Below are 12,985 nucleotides of genomic sequence, written 5' to 3'. Positions count from 1 at the left end.
TGCTCGCGTCCCGGGCTCACCGTGAGCCTCTAGCTCCCCCCGCCGCCGCTTTTGGGCGCGCAGAATCCGGGCCGCGAAGTCCCCGGGTCACAACTGTGGCAAAATGGAAGGGCGGGTGGGGGGCCGGGATCGGGGTACGCAGACGTCCGCAGCAGCTAACTGGGCTTCTGGGCCTCTGCTCTGGGGAGCAGGCGCCGAGTGGGAGCGGCCACAGTGTGGCCCGTGCCCTCTCCGGATCCCCGGCACACCCTTGTATGCTCTGACTTTGTGCCTCTCTGTTCTGTGCAGGAAAAGCCGTGGAAATACACCCAGACCAAAATGCCCCTGGCCCGCGTGACCCTACCCCGGAGAAGCAGCTGAGTTACCCGACATGCTGGTCAGCAGGAGCTGGGTCTGTGGCTGGATGCAGCAGCTGCAGGGACTCAGCGCCTAGGAGGACTCCTGTGCAAGGAGAGAAGCAGAGATGCAACATTTTTAAAGTTTCACAAAGCATCCAGCTGCATCCAGGTTCCTGGAGCAGAAGACAAACAGAATTAATGTTTTATACCTTCGGGTATAGGTTTGAGTTTTTTCCCCCTCATGCCAAGTATTTAAAACCTCTAGAAACCCATGATTTGACAATCAATGATTGCGCGGTACTTTCAATTTGAATATTCAAAGGCTTAACAAAATGGACTATCTTCTGCAGAAATCCTGCACACAGGCACCCTACAGAGAGTTCAGAGAAACAGGGAATGAGACCCCTTTGGGTCCTGACCCTTGCTTTTACTCTATTTTGAGCATTTTGCCCACCTTCTCCCAGACAGAGCAGGAGTGCTCGAAGATGCTCTGTATTTCTGCCTCAAAGGCAGCTCCAGGAGCCCTGGGTGACTTAGGCTGTCCTTCATGTGCACCTGAGCCAGACTGGCCGGCCAGACGGATCCCCACATCCCAAATCTGTATTTTAAGGGGAAAATCTTACATTTTGGGGTATGAACATGACAGCCAGTAGGTGTGGCATAGCAAGGTGTCACTCTGGGCCCAGCTTGCAGGCCAGAGATCCAGCAGAGGCCTTCGCTCTGCTCCTTTTGACCCCACCTGGCCATGTGCAGGCTTTCCTGCCCTTTTGTCTGCTCTCTGTCTGGGCCCCAAACACTGGGGTTTCGGCCCAGAATGCCTGCCCGTTAAGATCCTTTGCTTCCCCTAACGTGCTGGGCTGCCCATGGCCTGGGAGCCTGGAGATTTTCTGAGGCTGGTGGTTTCTTCAGGGTGAAGTCCCCTCTTCTCCCCGTTTTCCTCCCTCTGGAGCATCCCTGCCGGTTTGCTGCAGGAGCTAGTCTTTAGGAATGACAATACGCTTGGCTCCTGCTCATGTTAGCTGAAAGGACATGATGTATTCAAGCTTCACGCTTTGGGGTGAGAGGTGGGAAGGAGGTGGTCCAGGCCCGAGCCCCTCACAAATGACCTGGGACTGTGTTGGGTCATCTTCTCCAAGCACTTCCGGTGCCTCTTCCGTGTGACTGGGAAGCTTGAAGGCAGCTGTGGTTCAGGGAGGGAGAGAGTGCCAGGCCCATCCCTCTCCTAGCCCCTGAGGGGAGGGGAGGCACTGGAAGACAGAAGCAGGGTGGGAGTCCCGTGAGGCCAGGCCAGGCGAGGGGCCTGGGTCTCGGCTGTGTCCCCCGAGTTCTCTGAAATGCCAAAGTGGCATTGAGCCCCAAAGGGCAAGAGAAAAACATCTGGATGCCCTCAAATGTGTCTATACTGGGTGGAGCATAAGGCAATGGGGGACCGGGGCACTCTGAGTGACAAGACACCGGAGTCTGTGATGGGTAGGCATTGCTTGGCAGCTCAAACCTTGTCTCTGGGGAGGGGGTCAGGACTGGGAACACCTGAGGTGGCACTGGGCACCGGAGGGCAGAACAGCTGGAATCTGTAACAGCTTCTGCAGCCTCTTTCTCCGCAGGCCCCCGCTGTGTCCCGAGTTTCCCTGCCTGGAGTCAGGCTGGAGACCAGACTCAGGAGCAGGGGAGAAGAATTGAGAGCCTCAGATCCTATCTCCAGCCGTGCCCTGCCCTGCCCTGCCCTGCCCTGCCCGGCACTGCTCCTTCTTCAGGAATGGCAAACAGCTGGGAATTCGGGACGGTTTCATCCTCATAGCTTTTCCATTATTTCTTTTGTCATCTACCTCTTTGTTTCACACTCATTTTTTGGTTTGCTTTTAAAAATCTTCCTCTTTGTCGTTTGGCCTGTTTGTTTATTTTCCCCCCTGAATATCTTTTTGTCTTTCTTCCTGTGGCTGCTTTCCTCCATTTCTTGCCTGCATTGACTGTTTTCCTCCCTGGCTCCCTGTGTGTGTCTGTTGTCCCCTATACTGAGGTGCTGTCTCACTTCTTTTTTTGTTTTGTTTGTTTGTTTATATATAATATATTTTTATTGATTTCAGAGAGGAAGGAAGAAGGTGAGAAAGATAGAAACATCAATGATGAGAGAGAATCATTGATTAGCTTCCTCTTGCAGGCCCCCCACTGGGGATGAAGCCCACAACCCGGGCATGTGCCCTGTCCAGGAATCGAACCTGGGGCCTCCTGATTCATAGATCGATGCTCAACCACTGAGCCATGCCGCCTGGGCTGCTGTCTCACTTCTATAGGCTCAGTCTCCTTCCTCCTTTCCTTCCACGTGGAGATGGACAGGGATGGCAGGAGGCCACAGGTTCCCTTGGCAACATCACTGAAGTTGATGTTCATGTTTGGTTGCCCTGCGGAGAAGGCAGGCAGCGCTGGTGAGAGATGAGCTCCTTGGAAGTCACCGAGTCTGTAGGGACAGTGATGAGCTCTGTCCTTTTGCCAGGAGGCTGCTGCCTGAGCTATGGCAGCGTTCTGGGGGCTTGAGGGCTGGCACCTGCTGCTGGGATAGAGGTTCCTGGGCTGTTGCTGCCTAGCAACTTTAGACAACTGGGTTTCCTCAGGCCTGGTCCCTATTTTGAGGAAAGAAGTCCGCATTTTTTAGCCCAATATTAAAGGATTTTAGTTTCTGCTGTTTCTATAATGGCAGACCCCAACCCACACATTCAACAGCCAAACACCAGGCTTGTGGGCATAAGGGAAAATCCTTTCTAGACATGTCCCGCGACTCTCTTCTAGACCTGCCGTGCCACGAAGCCAGGAGCCACCAGGTCTGCCTTGAGACCCCAGAGAGTTGGATGTTCCTCACAGGAGACCTTTTTAAAAATTGTCATCTATTGCGTGTTGATTGGATGCCAGACACTGTCTTGTATAGTCTCACCATCTCACAAATGAGGGAACAAGCACAGACGGGCAAGCAACATGCCCACGGTTATTGCGCATAGACACGGCAGGATTGGGACTCAAACTGGGATATGTTTGAGGCTGAAGCCCTTCTACCCGATCTTTTACAGCACAGGCTTTCAAACCTTCAACATCAGCTCACAATGAGAAATCCATTTTGCTTGTTCATTTACTATATCTAACAATACCTCCATATTTATAAAACAAACCTTTCATGAAACAGTGTACACCTATGTACACAAGACACTGAACATTTCTATTCCATCCCACCTTTTCCATTTCATTCTATTTATGAAAAGCCTATGTTGGTTGGGAGTCACTAAGATAGTTTAATGGCCCACTAATTCGTAGGGACGAACGTTGGAAAGATACTGCCTACAGGACATGCAAACACATGTGTGTGTGTGTATGCATGTGGAAGTGTTGTGGTGTGCTGTGTGTTTCACTGACGGGTGTGTGAGGAGACTAAGGCAGTGCAGCAGACTGACTAGAGCAGCAGTTGCCAACCTTTTGGATCTCACGGACCACCGGTTGGCGACCGCTGGACTAGAGAGTATTCTGTAAACACAGGACTCCAGAACCCTAAGAAGAGACTGGCTAGAAGGGAGGGTGAGCTGTTAATTATGCCAATTGCAGTTTGTGCTTCTCAGACTGGGAACTCTTCCCTCTCCCTGGGGCACGGTCACCTCTGGGGTGTCCTGATAATAATTTTAGGGTCTTAATACAAGGCTGAAAAATAGTGTGGAGTTTCAACAGGCTTTAACAGGTTCACTTGCTTAAATATATAGCACAGGGTCCTGATGTTTAGATGTTGGAAGGGATCTTTTTGGTACAGAGGGACTAAGTCTTTTGCCAGCGTCCCTGCTGGTGGTCATCCAGCCCCAGGCTCCCTCCATTGCTTGCTGGGCTGCTGGTCCCCGATAGACGAGTGGTGAGGAAATGGAGGCTCGGTATTTATCAGGCAACCTGTCCTACTATTAGATTGCTTTAAATATAATGATCATTGATCTAGTCAACAATCAATTAGGTATTAACTGAGCACCAACTATGTACCAGGCATGGTATCGAGTACCAGGAAAGCAAAGATAAGTAAGTCCTGCTTTCTGTCATCAACTGCTCTGTGAGTAACATGGGATAACTCTTTCCCACTTCCACACTCCTGCTTCTCCACCAGGGCTTTGTTTGGTCATTCATTGCTTCATTCATTCATTCATTCATTCATGCATTCAACAAGCATATACTGATTATCTGCTCTGACCAGTGCTAAATTTGAAGAAGTTATCATGGCCACTCCACACCCAAGGCTTTTTTGTTCATTCAACAAGCATATACTGATTATCTGCTCTGACCAGGCCCAGTGCTAAATTTGAAGAAGTTATCATGCCCACTCCCCACCCAAGGCTTTTTTTGTTTGTTTTTGAGGCTCCCCATCTGTAGTTTCTCTAGTTCTTCATATATAATTTCCAGATCTCTGGGTCACTGAGCTCAGAAACCCTTTTGCTTGTCATTGACCTTCTTAAAGTCACTCAGCATGCAGAATAATGGGAATAGAATACATTTCTCTTTAAAGTTTCAAATTAACTGTTTTAACGGTATTTTAGCAGTCTTTTATATGCACACGACATTGCAGAGCATTATATTTTCCCCACAAAGTAGGAGATTGAACTCAGACATGAATATGAAAAGACTTTCAGTACAAGGAAAAGGGGTTTTATTCCCTCCAAATTTGACTACAGCTCTAACCTCTATCAATGCAAAGTTCTTTTTTCATTTTGACTTTGGGACACTGTTACCAAACCTTGTGGGAAATATCAAGTTCCAAAAAGATGGAGGAAGTGAATAGTTACTGGGCCCAGAGTGAATGTTTGGTCCATATGAAAATAACCAGGAAGACGATTAGATAGGTGTTATTTAATGACTTGTGGCAAGTCCGTCTCTTCCCATAAAGCATATTCAAAGTTTTAACTTTTCTTTCCATGGGCCATGAGCATTTAATAATTTATTATTTAAATAAGAAAAATGCCATCAGGCACTGCTTGAAAAGTTCATCTTTTACTTAAACATTTTTGTTATGTAATGTATGTCATACAAAAACATATCTAAAGATTACCACGCTAAAGGCCTACCAAGGTTAAGAAATAACATAGTTGAGGAACATTTTATTTATGACCAAATTAATTTATTAAGCATTAAACTTTTATATTATTCCACTCAAGATATCTGGTTAGGGAGAAGATTAGTATGGACATCTATCAATTTTCCTAATGCAAAAGAGCTAATTCTTAGGTATTATTTGTTTTGTCCACATTTTTTCCCTTTTGGAACTTGTAAAATTTTTTAGTTCTCTCCTCTTGGCTTGCAATGTACTGACAATGATATTGCATATTCCAAACCCAGACATCTTATTATAGTTATGATTAGAGGACACTTCTATATCAAATATCAAAGATACCATGGTATCATAATTTACAGATAATTATAGAAGATTTTCTCACTATTTAGTCTGATTTGGGGGTATTCAAGTTCCTGACCTATTTTTCATATTTGTTTTAATCACATGGTAGATAATACCAAACATTGAATAACTTTTATTTATAAGACTTCTTAACATTATAATACATGTAGATACAGAATGAATATATGAAAATTTTTCTGTACTACTTCAAATCGTCAGTAATTTTTCTTCTTAGAGGCATTTAAATATACTAGATTAATTATTTAAAAATGTATTATCATTCAATCTAATGTCCCTACTCTCAGCATTTGCAGAGAATATTGTTAATGTGAAATGCTAAATGTGGTGAAGAGGAGTGGTCACCCACAGAATGAGGGACTAGATATTCACCTTTGTAGTATGATTTTAGTCCAATGCAACAACGATTTCTTGAGCAGCTACAACATGCTGGGCACTAAGCCAGGTGCTGAGAGCCACTCATGAGTCCTCTCCTTGGCGAGTCTAGCGAGAGAATCACTGTTTAGCTAGAGTGGAAGATTTTGCATGTAAACTCTCTAGATTCAATAGTTATTGATTATGGTATATAGAGGGACAGTGTCCTGTTGCTCTGATTAGAGAGGAGACTTGATACTGAACCCAATAATAGAACTTAAAGAAAGAATGTGGCGTGTGGTTGGTAGAATCACTAATGTAAAGTAAATTAAACCTAGGACATCAATCATTATTTCAATTATATTTTTAATTTAAGTTTTATTAAAGCATAGTTGGCATACATATTATATTAGTGTCAGGTGTACAACATAGTGATTCAACATTTATATACTTTATGATATGATCACCCCAATAAGTCTAGTAACCACCTGTCACCGTGCAAAGTTATTAAAATATTACTGATTATTTTCCCTAGGCTGTACATTATACCCCCTGTGGCTTATTTATTTTATAGCTGGAAGTTTGTATCTCCTAGTCTCCTTCCCCTTTTTCTTCCATTCTTCCTCACCCCACCCTCAGGCGACCATCAGTTTATTCCCTGTATCTATGAATATGTTTCTGTTTTATTTTAGTTCTTCAAATATATAACTAATGTTTTACTCCTTATGAATGTATTACTTAGATTTACATATTGAATAGTTGGTCACAAAGCTACTAGTAATCTTTTATATGTACTATGTATGTATGTAAGTAAATGCATCTTTTACTGTTGGGGTAACTCTTTTCTCTTTGTGGAATTTCTTATAGTATACTTCTAGTACTTCAGTACTAGAGTAGCATCATATTGTGTTATTAAATGAACTGTAGCAAGTCATAATGCTCATTTAGCATTTATTAAATAAATAAGGTAAAAATGTGGTTTTCTCTCATTTTTAGGGTTTATATAACATTATAAGAGACACACAAATACATTCAACTACTACTATGATTAATGTCTGTTTTCAGTGATTTATTTTGTCTATATTGCAAATTTTGCAGAGGCACATTTTGCATTCAACTTCTTTTTTTATCTTATTATCTAGTGAGCTTTCTTTTTTTATTGTATTTATTTATTTTTATTTCATTTATTTCTTTGTTAATCCTCACCAGAGGATATTTTCCCATTGCTTTTCAGAGAGAGTGGAAGGGAGAGAGGGAGGGGAGAAAACAGGGTGTGGGGGAAGGAAGATAGAAGGGAGAGAGGGAGAGAGAGAGAGAGAGAGACAGACAGACAACAATGTGAGAGAGACACATCAACTGGTTGCCTCCTAAATGTGCCCTGACCAGGGGTGGAGAGTGAACCCTGCATCCCAGGTACGTGCCCTTGACTGGGAATTGAACCTGTGACCCTTCGGTGCGTGGGCCAACACTCTAACCACTTAGCATCATGGGCCAGAGCTAGTAAACTTTCTTAAGTAGCTTGAACTTGACATCACCATCTCTGCTTAATATTTTTACTACTATTATTAACTAGAGACCCAATGCATGAAATTCGTGCAAGAGTAGGCCTTCCTTCCCCCAGCTGCCAGCACCAGCTTCCCTCGCAGCCCCAGCTTCATCTGGAAAGTCATCCGGAAGGTCGTCTGGGAGGACATCCAGTCTAATTAGCATATTACGCTTTTATTATTATAGATGACTTTAGAGAGAGAGGAAGGGAGAGGGAGAGATAGAGAGAAACATTGATGTCAGAGCTCAACGTGGATCATGGATCGGCTGCCTCCTGCATGCCCCCTACCAGGGATTGTGCCCACAACCCAGGCATGTGCCCTGACTGGGAATCAAACCAGCAACCTTTCAGTGCAAGGGACAATGCCAACCAACTGAGCCACACTGGCCAGGGCATCACTGCTTCACCTTAAAGGACCTGAAAGAGATGGTGTTGTGAACTCGAATTCTCTAATTTTCTCTGGCTTCCCCAGGAAAGCTGTGAGTGAGAGCATAGCAGATTCAAGAGAGGAGAGTGAGGGAGAAGGTGCATTTTTTTTCTTCTTGTGCTGCTCATTATTATGAAAAGATGCAGCTGGTCTCTGGAATGAAGTGGGAAATGGAGAGTACTCAGATGAGAAATGGGATAGGGAAATATAACTAATTTCCCTGACATAATTTTATAGCTTGTTTTTACTTTTTAAGAAAGTGTTATAAATTCCTAGAACAATGAAAGAACCAAACTGAAGTATATGTAATATAGAAACACACTGTAAAGCTAAATAGAAACCAGGACTCAGTGGACTTACAGAGAAGCTATCTCCCTCACAGTAAAAGTTGCTTCCAATCCATTGGAGAGCAAATATGGAGCAAAGTAAAGACCAGGGGGGTGAAAAAGAAGGCAGGAGTGCAGGAGCAGGGCAGGGACCAGGACAATGCAGCCCAGCAGCTGAGGACCACATGCTCCCAGATCTCCTGAAGAGATGCTCTCCCAGGAGGGTGCTGAGGGGCGTGAGGTAAAGAAAATCTCTCTATCCAAGCATTGCAGTGGGTGTTCTATACATTAGGAGAGTGTTTGCTTCACCATAAAACACTCTAGAAGACCTGGAGAAGGAGGAAGATCACTTATTCACTTTTAAGTGTTAACTAATGTCTCCATTTGATTTTCTGGACTCCCGCCTCGCTGAGGTAGAGCTTAGGGACACTGTCACAAGGTGTGATGGAGATTCTTTAGGGGCTTTGGGCAACCAAGTGGAAAATGAGAGCATTGGGCCCCCAGAAGATGGAGGGAATATGCATTGGGTCAGGAGGAACCAGAGGGGTCAGAAAATGTGTTAAGGGAATAAAGGAAGGTGGTACGAACTGCCTCCTGCACACCCCCTATTGGGGATCAAGCCCATCCGGGCATGTGCCCTGACCGGGGATTGAACCATGTCCTCCTGGTTCATAGGTTGATGCTCCACCACTGAGCCACGCTGGCTGGCCCTAAATAGAATTCTTAAAAGAGGATAAGAGGGAGAACGTGGGTATAGCCTGTGGGCCTTGATTCATGCACTGCAAAGTCCAAGTGTCTGCAAGGCATTGAGATGGGCACACTGCTTGGTGGACATTACTCAGGGAACCTAATTGACAAAGGAATTTAAACCAATCAAACTTACATGAGACAGACGACTGCTTCAGATGTCAGTTTCTTCATTCATACGCAGTAAGAGGTGTATAGTTCTGACCAATGAGCTCCCCACAAGGTCTTCCTTCACATGGGAGATGTGTGTAATGCTGGCCCAAACCTGACAATATGTCCCTCTTCCAAGTGCCTTTGCCTCTGGTGTTCTGTGGTCTGCTGTCTCTTGCCCACAGTGCAGTCCTGCTCTCTGTGTTTTCTTTGCAACGCACTTGTTCTTATTTGATCACAGAATGCCCTTTCTACTAACCCACTCTAATAACTGTAGGTTTATTCTATCAGAGAGACAATATCTAGCTGAATTATGGCAACCATTGATCAAAAATAAGTTTGGGCCTTTATTGTTTTTTTGGAGTAACCTAAATTTTGGACATCCTGTGCTTTAGGAAAAAGTCAAAACTATATATTTATGAAGCCATAGTCTCCCGACTCCTTCCTGTTTTAATGACAATGAAGCGTTCCGGTGGGGTGATAGATTTGTCCCCGGGCCTTTGCAGGCCACAGTAAGGAGAGTGCTTTAAAGTCACGTGGCATAAAATGAAGTTAGTCTTATGTGCCCTAATCTACATTGTATGTCATGAATTCTCTTTACTAAAGAACACACATAGTTCATAACTAAGAAAAACTGAACAGGAGACTCAGCATGTTTTGTGGATCTGCATAAACTTTTTAATGTAATTTAAGGGGAAAGCATCAGTGCCAGAAATGATACCTCAAAGATAACAGAAGATTCAGAGTGCAATGGGTTACTAAAGTTCCTCAAAACCTCACTGGCAGGTTGTCTCATTAGAATGTGATCCCTGGGCAATATTACAAATAAATGCCATTGTCCACTAACCAAGGGGGGCATGATGGCCCATTTTGAAAATCCAGTTCCGAGTGACTCCCACACCAAAAACCATCTGTGAGACACAGAACCCCAGTTAAAGAAAAGCAGAGAGGTTTTTCGGTGCATCCCTCAGTAAGCTCGGCGGCACTCGTATGACCCCCACACCATGCTCCCGTCTTCTTTGGTCCATGAAGAAGGGTCCTGAAGGGTAGAGGCATCTGACCCCTCGTCTGGCGAGAGGGGCACTGCCTTGGGTGGTAGGTCGTTGGACACTGTGGTGAAGGGGGCGAAAGGATATGGGGGCGGGGTGGGGTACCCTGGTGTGTGGTACAGATCCTCCAGTGCATGCAACGAGTAAGACTGAGCCCCAGCCAGGGGAGGCCCCCAGCTGGGGCTCCGGTGCTGGGCAGTGCTCCCCGACTCCAGCTGGGAGAGGCAACTCGTGCTGGGTGGCAAGGTCTGCAGGGCGTCGGTGGGCACAGGGTCGAGCTGGCTGAGACCATCCGGCACTGTCTGCTCCCAGGAGTCTCTCTGAGGAGAATGGAAAGGTCGCCAGGGTTAGTCATTAGAGGAGGCTCATGTGGACAGACTTCCTCCCCAGCACGGGGTGCTGCTCAGAGAGGGCTTGGTGTCCTCCCTGTGGGAAGCCTCCTGACCCGCAGCTTTTCCCTCTGGGACTGACACAGCAGTGAAGTTTTAGTTTCCCTGTGTGTAGGAAGATTCCTTTCCCAGACCACATTAAATGAGTGAAATGTGCGAATAAGAAAATGGACATTTATACTGCAGTTTGACGTTTACAATGCACCATGTCTTGCATTCTTTTTGAGTCAGGGTCCTAGAAAGCCCTTTCCACAGTGGGAAGTCAGGCAGCGGCTCCTGGAAGGAGTGGGCCTCTCAACTACTAATGGGGTGTTTGAGTGGGCCGGGAAGGCCACCTGCCTTGCCCAGCAAAGAGGTGGGAATTGCATTGGCTCAGGATGGAAAGATAGTGAGTCCAATCATCTTCCATCCTGACACTTACTAAGTTCAATCTTTCCATCCTGTGACACTTACTAGGTTCAATCTTCCATCCTGACACTCACTAGGTTCAATCTTTCTATCCTGTGACACTTAGTAGGTTCAATCTTTCCACCCTGTGACACTTAGTAGGTTCAATCTTTCATTCCTGTGACACTTAGTAGGTTCAATCTTTCCATCCTGTGACACTTAGTAGGTTCAATCTTCCATCCTGTGACACTTAGTAGGTTCAATCTTTCCATCCTGTGACACTTAGTAGGTTCAATCTTTCATTCCTGTGACACTTAGTAGGTTCAATCTTTCCATTCTGCGACACTTACTAGGTCCAGTCTTTCCATCCTGACACTAGGTTCCTGACTGAGCACTCACTTTGTTTAATGTAATTTAAGGGGAAATGAGGCTTTAACAACTATATCCTGGGATGTTGCAAGGAGTAAATGAACAAAGGCACAGAAAAGTTCCTGGCTGGAGTAGGTACTTAGTCATGTCCCCCCAATCTTTATCTAAAATCCCATTTTTAGAGCGATTCATTCCTTTGGGGTTGAAGGCTGTTTTCTCTAAGGAGGGTGTTGGTGTTCAGATCTGTACGAACTCCCCTTTGGAAGGACTGAGAGAGAACAGGTTCTACAGGGTGGAAGAGTTGGGGAAAAGTGGGTCGGGGGTGGGAAGCACAGTGGGATCCGTGTGCTTGGACTGAGGTGTAACTGCAGGGTCTCCCCCCTTGCGCTGGAGGAATGATGGGAGAACACCAGGCCAAGCCAGCAGAGTATTAACAAAATGGATATAAAACCGATCTTGTTAGTCATCCCTGTTCAGGCCTCAGGGTAGACCCTCCTGCTGTCTTGGGTGGCCCGGATCTTTGAGGAAGGCCCCTTCGGAGAGTACCCTGGGGGGCGTCTGTCCTGGCATCTCTGGGGGCAGGTGCAGGGCAGCCTCAGGGGTCTCCAGGGCGACCATACCTGGCTGCAGTCCTGTTGCCAAGCCCTGATCTCAGTCACTCCCTAAGGTGAAAGAGCTGCATACTCACCAGCACGAAGTGTGTGGGGTCGCTGGGGAAGGGCGGTGGCAGGAGCGGCGGCAGGGGCGAGGCGCCGAACAGAGGGCCCGCGCTGGGGGTGAGGGCCGGCGGGCGGTGGTCCCCATAGGACTCCGGGAAGTAGGAATCTAGGAGGGCGGGGTGGCTCTGCCCGGCTGAGGACTCGCAGGGAAAGGGCCTGGCCACGCTGGAGGTGCACGCATCGTTTGCAAATTGCTTGGTGCTGTGGAAGTCCGAGTCGGACAGGAAAGATCTTCGGACGCCGTAGTACCCGGACATGACCGGTGAACCTGCTGCCAAATGAAAAGCACACAGGCACACGTTTCCTCTTGGGAGGATCAAGGCGACTCTGTGGCACATGCTCCAGCACACGCTCCCATCAAGGCCGCGTTTAGATACATACGCGTCTCGAACGTGTTAAGTGTGGCCCCATCACCTCTTTCATCTGGTCCAGCCCAAACAATGATATGTTTACCTAAAGTTCTCTCTGCCTGCCCCGGCTGAGTTCACTTTAGATGGTGCAATAGCTATTTAATGGTTCACTCACTCAGTGTACATGTGCTGTGCATCTTCTATGTGTCAGGCACTGAGCTAGGGAGGGACTGGCCCTAAAGAGATGAGAATAAGTTGGTGTTGCCATTTTATGGGATGAAGCATCTTTCCCACAGCTTCTGAGCTCTGTCCTCACACACACAGGGCCACTCACAAGAGCCTGCTTCTGGCATTTTATCTGAGCTTCAGTGTCTCTAGATAAGGTGATACTCTGACCCCATCCCAATCCCAA

General features: G+C 46.4%; 2 protein-coding genes across 2 annotated transcripts; one reads left to right on the top strand and one right to left on the bottom strand.

Annotated features, from left to right (window-relative positions):
- Positions 1–2,597: 2,597 nt before the first annotated feature.
- Positions 2,598–4,572, top strand: COLCA1 (colorectal cancer associated 1). Its single transcript, XM_014540996.1, is given in 3 exon segments — positions 2,598–2,760; positions 2,763–2,886; positions 2,888–4,572. Coding segments are annotated over 3 exon segments (399 nt in total). The 3' UTR covers positions 3,000–4,572.
- Positions 4,573–10,277: 5,705 nt separating this feature from the next.
- LOC102263963 (chromosome unknown open reading frame, human C11orf53) lies at positions 10,278–12,561 on the bottom strand. Its single transcript, XM_005856998.1, has 2 exons — positions 12,193–12,561; positions 10,278–10,679 (listed from the first exon to the last, which is right to left on the bottom strand). The coding sequence occupies exons 1-2, from the start codon at positions 12,559–12,561 to the stop codon at positions 10,278–10,280; spliced, it is 771 nt and encodes a 256-aa protein (XP_005857060.1).
- Between the last annotated feature and the right edge of the window lie 424 nt (positions 12,562–12,985).

This window comes from Myotis brandtii, unplaced genomic scaffold, assembly GCF_000412655.1.
Source record: "Myotis brandtii unplaced genomic scaffold, ASM41265v1 scaffold1062, whole genome shotgun sequence".
Taxonomy (NCBI): Eukaryota; Metazoa; Chordata; class Mammalia; order Chiroptera; family Vespertilionidae; genus Myotis; species Myotis brandtii.
This window is presented reverse-complemented; position numbering and strand designations above follow the sequence as displayed.